The sequence below is a fragment of the Simochromis diagramma genome, unplaced genomic scaffold (assembly GCF_900408965.1).
Source record: "Simochromis diagramma unplaced genomic scaffold, fSimDia1.1 OVJJ01000557.1, whole genome shotgun sequence".
Classification (NCBI taxonomy): domain Eukaryota; kingdom Metazoa; phylum Chordata; class Actinopteri; order Cichliformes; family Cichlidae; genus Simochromis; species Simochromis diagramma.
In genome coordinates, this window is record NW_024387156.1 from 3,022,830 (window position 1) to 3,031,632 (window position 8,803).

Genomic DNA, 8,803 nt, shown 5'->3' on the forward strand with positions numbered 1-8,803 from the left:
GTTTGTACAGAACCCTTCATTTCTTACCAAGTAGAAACTAAATAGCAGTAGAGGCTTTTAAAGCCTCTTCTAATTTTCAGGAAGTGCATCCTTTGGTCAGATGAGATGAGACTACACACTGCTTGTGTTTGGAAAAAGAACGTATACAACCTGAAGAGCACTGTCCCCACGATGAAACCGTGGGGGGAGTATTATGATGTGTATCTGGAATTGAAACAAAACATACGTCACTCTCGGTGAAGAGCCAAAGTAAAGTTTTTGACTGGCCTACACAAAGCCCTGACTTTAATCCCATTTAAAAGTTTTGGGGTAAACTGAAGACCAGCGTCGATGCAAATAGACCACCAAATGTGGAAGACCGTGAGACTCTTTATTGTGGTACAGCACCCTCTTTGTAACTGACTTTACCTGGCAGTAGTCTACAGCTTCTAGCAATAACTCACCAAAGCACTTTATTTCTTTGTATGAAAGGAGCTATACAAGCTATATACATACCAGTCCGTTCAAAAAATGAGTCTTCAGTGTGGCAGCTCAATCCTGGGGATTTGAATCAGGGGTGTGCAGTAGTTTTCTGTTATACATACACTACCAGTCAAAAGTTTGGACACACCTTCTCATTTAATTGTTTTTCTTTATTTCCATACATATTTATTCATGCTTTGCACACTCTTGGGATTCTCTCGATGAGCTTCATGAGGAAGTCACCTAAAATGTTTTTCCAGCAGTCTTGAAGGAGTTCACAGAGACGCCGAGCACTTGATGGCCCTTTTGTCTTCACTCTGCAGTCCATCTCAATTGGGTTTAGGTCAGGTGACTGGTGCAGCACTCCAACACTCTCCTTCTTGGTCAAATAGCCCTTACACAGCCTGGAAGTGTGTTTAAGGTCATTGTCCTGTTGAAAAATAAATGATGGTTCAACTAAACGCAAACTGGATGGGATGGCATGTCACTACATTGAACTTCAGTTCTTAAAGTAATGATGAACTGTTGTTTCTCTTTACTTAGCCGAATGGTTCTTGCCATAATGAGTTCTAACAGTTGTCAAATAGGGCTGTCAGCTGTGTACCAACCTGACTTCTGCAGAACACAACTGATGTTTCCAACCTGATTAAGAAGGCAAGAAATTCCACAAATGGATCCTGACAAGGCACACTTGTGAAGTGAAAACCATTTCAGGTGACTACATCATGAAGCTTATTGAGAGAAGGCCAAGGGTTTGCAGCACTGTCAACAAAGGGCGGCTTCTTTGAGGAATCTAAGACATATTTAGAGTTATTTAGTTTTTCTTTGCTACATAATTCCATATATTTGACATCTTCAGTATGTATCTACTATGTAGTGTCGCGAAATCGATCAATGTAGAGCAGTGTCACAAACCACGGAGGCCCCAGAAAAGTGCAATCAAACGTTGAGTTTATTAACAGCCCGGAGAAAACATCAACATATGTCTTCTGACCAAAATACATGTTGTGGACACTTATAAAGCAGTGGGGTACACGCCCCCCCCATGGCGTCAATGACAGATTAAAATAGGTTCCAGACATTAGTCACAGTTAATCGTACATTTTTAATAGCTATAAGCAGACATAGAACTTCTCTTTTCTATAACAGCTTCCATACAAGGTAGTAAACTTCAAGCCCTCAGGGTCTCTGAGGCTAATTATTGACTCTGATCATCTGTTACCAAGTAGAATAAAATATAGTAAGACACCAAATGAGTTAAGGCCTCAGGCCAGACACATTCCTAGATTATATGTATTGTATGTACTGTAAGCATGCATTGCAGTTATCCTTCTATGTTCTAGTTTCCCTCAGCATGTATCACCTGGACAGTCACGCCAGTGAAGCTTAAGACCCTTAATGAACCGAACATCAACTCAAAATAAGCACAGATATGCAATGTGTATAAAATATTTCTAACCGTACTTGTAATAAAAGTTAACATAATGGAAGGATCCTCAAATGGACATCTTCAATAAACAACTGTAATGCAGTATCAATACTGTGAGAAATATTATTAGATGAAATAATGCTGTAAAGAATGTTATTAATGCAGTTATAATGATGCAGATTATATGGCAGCAATAAAAGAATTTCTGTATCTCCACAGTAGATAGTAGTTAAAATAAAGAAAATCATTGAATGAGAAGGTGTGTCCAAACTTTTGATGGTTAGTGTATATGTGACTAAGTTGTGGTCTGAATGCTTAAAAAAGCATTGAAATGGATATGAAGCCAATGAAAGACAGAACTGAACGCTGAAAAGAAGTCTGTGGTAATAAGAGTTGGAACATTACTAATGCAGCGCTGCATTACTGCACTATTTATCTGCAGAGAGTAGTTTTACTCTCTGCAGATAAATAATCCTTGTATTTAGCCAGAACACTCTGCAAAGAACTTTTGTCATATTTTTGAGATTTGCAACATTTTTACAGTTTCATAAGAAAATCGCTCAAGAGACAGTCATCAGCTGAGGGCACTCTTCTGTTTTCTAGGACATTTTGGCAGTAATGGGAATTTTCAACACAACAGGAAACACTTTGCGTTAATGTGTCGTGTTGTTCTCGAGTTCAGGGTCCAGCTCTTAGACGAGCGCTGCCTTTCAAACTTTGTGCTCTGAGTACACAGTTATCATTCAGTTGGAGTCAGAAAGTTTGAAAGCAAATATTTGCTTTAATTCTTTAAAAAATGTAATTTTTAGTGTGGGCCTAACACTGTGAGGAGCTGCATTTATTGTGTCTTGTCATTTGATTGTCTGTTTTTAATTTTGCATGCTGGGGTTTCTTACATTTTGCATGTCCTCAGTGCTCAATCAGTGCTTTTGTTTTATTATTTTATTTAGTTTTTGTCCCATAATTCATAGCTCCTACACGTTTTTGTTTGTTTGATTTTGTTTTGTTTTGGGTTTTCCCCTCTGACCCTTAATTTTCCTCACTTGAATTTTCCTGTATTTAACCATTCAGGAATTCCTGCTGAGTTCACGCATTTGTAAGTTCCTTTAGTCATGTTTGCTGCTGCTCCCCTCACTTCTGGGGCTTGTATGCAGCCCTTCAAACACAAAAGCCATATTTGAGCATTGAGAGAGAGGGTCAGTCGCCTGGCAGGCTGCAGTCAGTCCAATACACATCTTCCTGTAGGGCTTGGTGGCAGGGAGGGTTGCTTTTCTATTTCCTGTGTGCCAAATAACCCGGTCCTCTTTATTTAAGGTGTCTATGGAGATGTCATGAGAGTGAAGATTCTGTTCAACAAGAAAGAAAACGCTCTGGTTCAGATGTCTGACAGCACACAGGCTCAGCTAGGTAACACTCTGCACATGTGTGGTTCTCAGGTGTCTCAAAATCCGAGTATTAAAAGAGTTAGAGTGCTGCTACATGAGTGTTGCAGAAATGTCTAAAAATGTGTTGTTTCTGCATCTTCTGAGTTTAAATGACTGTGATGAACCCAGATTGTCACAGTGGTCTTTCATCTACCATAAAAACCATTCTTAGTCTGGAGTCTACAAAACCAATACCCTCATACCTCTGCTGGTGCACCATTGACTGGGAGCACGTCATGGGTTGTTGCTATTTTGTTGACGTTACTCTCAGCCATTAATTAGGCCCTCTGCTGATTCCCTCAGGTCTTTTTACCTGCCCAATTTTAACATATTAAAGAAGAACTGACTATGGCTGACAGTCAAATAAACTGGTACTGATACAAGTTGATAATTGTTGTGATCAACTTGTGATCTGTGATCACGACTCTCAACCTCAGCTTGGCAACAAAACACATTCCCAAACTGAAGTGTAAAGTTTATTCAACATCTGAAATGTTGTGTCGTGAGCATTGGGTTAAGCAAACGTGTTTCATTATAAAGTCAGTTTTTGTATTGTATCTTTATTTCAGACGTATACAGAAAAAAAAGATATATACAAGTACACATACTTGCATTTAAATGTACAAATACGAATATATATGTAAATACACGCACGTATGTGCTCAGACAAAACAAAAAAATATATATATAACGAAATGGAGTCTAAATGACATGAAATTACAATTATTAAGTCTGAAATGAAGTAGGAAGAAGTATAACATACTTATTAGTCCCTACCCCATGTTCAACTTTCTATTGAATCCCACTATTCATTGTTACCCCTAATTCCCATCATCACTTACCCCACACAATAAACAAGGAATGAAGGACATGTATTAACATAGCTACAGTGATAGATACAATTTAGTATAGTTATAGTGATCAACTTTATCAGTTTCATATTCTTCCAAAAGCAGTTTTTGAAACATCTTTATGAACTGACTAATGATTGAACATTGCTGTAGGTCCACAGGAAAACTGTTCCACAGTTTTACCCCACAAATGGTAACGCAAAAGGTTTTAACCTTTATCCGTGCTTTATGAGTCTTCAGATTTAATTTTCCCCTCAGTTCATCACAAATGCTCTTGACTCCAGACTAAAACAAAAGGAAGAGATGAGGAGTGTTCATTGCATTGGAACAGTGTCTCTAAAAGGAGACCAGAAGAACTAGACTCAGGCTGTAAAAGGCTGTGTTTGTATGTGTACAGCCATGAGCCACCTGAATGGCCAGCGGCTGCACGGGAAGCCTCTGCGCATCACTCTGTCCAAACACACGAGCGTTCAGCTTCCTCGCGAAGGGCACGAGGACCAGGGCCTGACCAAAGACTACAGCAACTCCCCCTTGCACCGCTTCAAGAAGCCCGGCTCCAAGAATTATTCCAACATCTTCCCGCCTTCTGCCACCTTACACCTTTCCAACATTCCGTAAGTCCTTCAGCTTACTCCAAACTGAGAGGTGCGGCTGACCCCAAAATGGGGGGAAAAAAACTGCATTCCCCAAATCTACTTTGCTTGTGTTTGTAGCCCCTCTGTGGTTGAAGATGATCTGAAGATGCTGTTTGCCAGCTCAGGAGCCGTGGTCAAAGCCTTCAAATTCTTCCAGTAAGTCGCTCCTTTACTGTCTCAGCTTCTTAAACTCGTGGCTATTGATTCCTGTCATCCATTTAAAAAAAAAAAAAAAAAAAAAAAGCCCTGCACACCCTTCTGTCTGTTTGTCTGTCTCGTCGTGTTAATCTGTTTGATTAGCATATGTACAAGTCCTTGTTTTCAGGAACATGTTGTGAAAACACATTGTGGCGGCTGATGTTTACTCCTATTTATTTCTTAAATGGCCTGTAATTGCTGGCCAGTCAGTAAATGGGTTTGGTTGTGGACTTTGTGCCCCCCTTGCAGTAAAAGACCAAAATCTCCTTCAGTCTTTTAGGCTCCTCTTGGAGTGTCCAAGCAGCTTGTTCAGTGTGTGCGGTACTATTCATCCTTCCCCTGAATGTCCTGTTGTTGCTTTGCCTCAAAACAGTCTGAATGGAAGCTCTTGTTCATTTCTCATACAGGAAGGACCATAAAATGGCTCTAATCCAGGTGGGCTCTGTGGAGGAGGCCATCGAGTCCCTCATAGAATTCCACAACCATGATTTGGGAGAGAACCACCACCTGCGAGTCTCCTTCTCCAAATCCTCAATCTGAGCCACCATCTGAATCCTTAGAGTCAGCACGACAGTATCTACCACACTCCAATCATTCCACCACATGTCTGTAGAAAACACAGTAGAGTCTGGATTAATGTTAAATTATTATTATTATTATTATTATTATTATTATTATTATTATTATTATTATTATGCTTCTGCTTTTTTTTTCCGATTCTTTGCCTTCTGACAGAATTAAGGTCTCTTGAGGAGAAATCTGACTTTATTCTCTCAAATTTTATAAACTAGAGAATAAAGTTGTAGTTCTGACCTGTTCAGGCTTTCTGGAATAAAGCCGGAGTTCTTCGGTTAGTCAGAATTCAGACAGCAAAGTACTTTTTTATCTTGCCTTTGGGCTTTGTTCCCACACCGAGGGATTAAAGTCGACCTTCTTATCCAAAGATGTTATGTTTTTCAGATTCAGACTTTTACTTTGATCTTAAATTAGCCCAAGTTTTACAGGTGACCCTGTTCCTTTTTAGCTCTCCCTTTAAAAGTTCCAGCTCTGCTTGTAAACGATCAGAGGTCAGATGTCCGCTCAGGCCTGCAGGTCCAAGTGTGGCCCCGTAAAGAGAAGCCTGGCTAGACCTTCACATGATCCCTGTGCCTTATTTCTGGAGTGTGAATGACCGTGATTATGTCATGTTTAAGAGAAAGAGGAAAAAAAAAAAAAGTGAGCAGGTTTACAGTTGAAAAGGTTTACTGTTAATGAGCTGTATTACAGATATATCTGCGTTTTCTGTCTCTAGTGTTTTGTACCACTGTGTTACTGTAGTGTGAAACATGAACTGATTGTCTTTTAGCAGGTTTGTTGGGTCTTTAGTCCTAAATGCATTGTTTTTCTTTTTGATTTCTATATTTCTGTGTTTGCAATCATGTGTTAATCAAATGTTGTAGCAATATTTTAATCATTCCTGATATAACTGTTTTTGTGTTAGGTTTTTTTTTGGGTGCCTCTGTGAGCTCGGCCTTTCACGGCGTGCAGACGAATGTTTTGTCTAGTTGGTGAATCTGGTCAGGTTGTCTTGTGTGTCGCCTTTCTGGATGGTTTTATTTATAAGTTTGTGATCCACTACAGCTGAAACCAAAAATGGCCTTCAGGATGCAAACAAATATGTCTGCCTCAGGTTTCTGGTTTTATGGACTACAGAAAGACTGCAAGCTGGTTTCAGCTTTCTTATTTTCCTGTGAGAATGCGGAACGTTTTTATTCATTTCTTAATCGCAAAACCAGATGTTTGGAGTGCCTTTGACGCAGCACTGAGTTGTAATCAGGCATTAATTTATCTGTATACTGATGTGACAGTTTGGCAGGGAGGAAGCCCACAGTCCTCCGAAACCACAAAATGCTGGTTTGATCTGTTTGTGTCTTAATATGAATATTGTTATTTTGTCATTCCAGCTGCTCAGATGTTCAACTGAACTTCAAAAAGACAAAGATTCTTCACTGACCATGGTTCATTTAAACAGGTTCATTGTGGTGCCTTCAGTAGAGCTGGGAGGGTTTGTGTGTTCACTTTGTCACTAGGTGAGGAGAAAATGGTGATTGTGTCCCTGTTTACTCCCTCCCTACATACCCAGACCAAAGGTCCAGGTGGGCAGGTCATTTCAGAGTCAAACAAATAAACTAGCCGCGTTGCACCTGAATTTGAACATGACAAAAGCCCCTTCTCCATTAGTACCTACTCGGATTGACTCGCCACAACCCGACTCGGATCGACTGGTTTTCCATTACAATCGAGTATTACCTAATGTGCGTCATCGTTGTTATAGCAACCCCTCCCAAGGCCCTGTGACGTAATTAGTATGCGACACAAACACTGCAACAAAGGTGGCAGTTGAGGCAACAATGTACCTGCTGGTCAGTCTGTGGCCTTTTGTCAGACTCAGAACCACGACTTTTTTTTTTTTTTTTGTAGCCATGTCACTCGTTGCTGGGTTTCAAAAGTGGCGGTTTAGATTTTTGTGAATGAGACGGTCTCATGACTCATCAAATGAAATGACAGCACTGACCAGCCAGTCGGTGGCATGCAGTCTGACATAACATTTAGTACCTGTTTGGATCCCTATGAATCCCTGCCAAGTAGGTACTATGTTAGTACCTGGCATTAGGAACTATCACCTAATGGAAAACCCTGGCAAGTCGATCTAATGGAAAAGGGGCTAAAGGTACATCTTACGAGGTCCCTGCACATAGTGATTTCAGAGTTTGTATGGATGTGCGAGGAATTTGAGACATTTTCTAAAATTCACAGCTATACGTAACAGGTGGGCACATGTGTCCATCAGGACTCTGAGACATGTCAACGATAACAACCAAACCCTCATGTACTGACACTTTTCAATTGGCTTTAATTCTTACTGCAGAATTAAAATACTCATGTTCGTATTGTTGGCAAGAGAAGTCTGAGCTCCTAAACACACATGTTTAAAAAAAAAAAAAAAAAAAAACTCAGATATTGAAGACACATGTTCACTGAACACGAGGGTGTTTGTATTGGCGATTGATCAACTTAAACTGTCAATTTTCTTCCACTATCAGACTGTGATGTGCAGTTCAGGGTTGTGATAAACCAGCTCATTGCAGTTCACACAATGTAAAGCTCAAACCTTTCTGATTATGTGAGGTGCAAGTCTGACCTGAACCTGACTGCTGTTACCACAGTGTCAGGGACCTTCACCTGTCAAACTGATAGACGTGCTGCATGCTGTTCATCACTACATGGAGGCTGGGAGACATATTAGGACACATTTCCCTTTAATCTGAAACCACAGCCTTTCCATTGGGACAGATCCCACAGGTGACTGGAATGCATCATAAAACCTGGTCAGGTGAGGTGGGAATGGGACCAGTCAGTCAGTAACAGGAGGGAGGGGCATTCAGCTGTACATACACGTTTTATACCACAGTTCAGTGTCTAAAAGGCGATTGTCAGTTTTCTATCTGATGAAATCTGTATATTTTGATTAAAGTGTGAAATCGGTTCTGAGCCTTACATTGTTTGTGTCTAAAAGAAAGATTAAATCACTTTTTAATCTAAACTTCTAAGCTTTTGTTATCTGTCATCAGTGCGGTTTATATCAGTCTTTCACAAGTCTTGTGTGCGTAGAGTTGTTTGTTCATGTTAATCACTTTGTTTGATGACATTGATCAGTCATGGCTAACAGAGCTTTTTAATGAGTGTTTATTGATGATATGACTTCTGATAGAAGTACCTCAGGCTTATACTGCCAACCAGAATTTAGTCTGATCCAAGGTAACT

The 8,803-nt window shown here is 40.1% G+C and overlaps 1 protein-coding gene across 8 annotated transcripts in view; it reads left to right on the top strand.

The window, feature by feature from the left end:
- Positions 1-8,582, top strand: part of LOC120744271 (polypyrimidine tract-binding protein 1-like) — a 28,907-nt gene extending 20,325 nt beyond the window's left edge. For all 8 annotated transcript variants that reach the window (XM_040048555.1, XM_040048558.1, XM_040048556.1 and 5 more), the window contains 4 exons: positions 3,206-3,298; positions 4,564-4,780; positions 4,880-4,957; positions 5,407-8,582. In XM_040048555.1, the coding sequence (XP_039904489.1) occupies positions 3,206-3,298; positions 4,564-4,780; positions 4,880-4,957; positions 5,407-5,539 (521 nt within the window). In that variant the 3' untranslated portion in view covers positions 5,540-8,582. The remainder of the gene's footprint in view (positions 1-3,205; positions 3,299-4,563; positions 4,781-4,879; positions 4,958-5,406) is intronic.
- Positions 8,583-8,803: the final 221 nt, after the last annotated feature.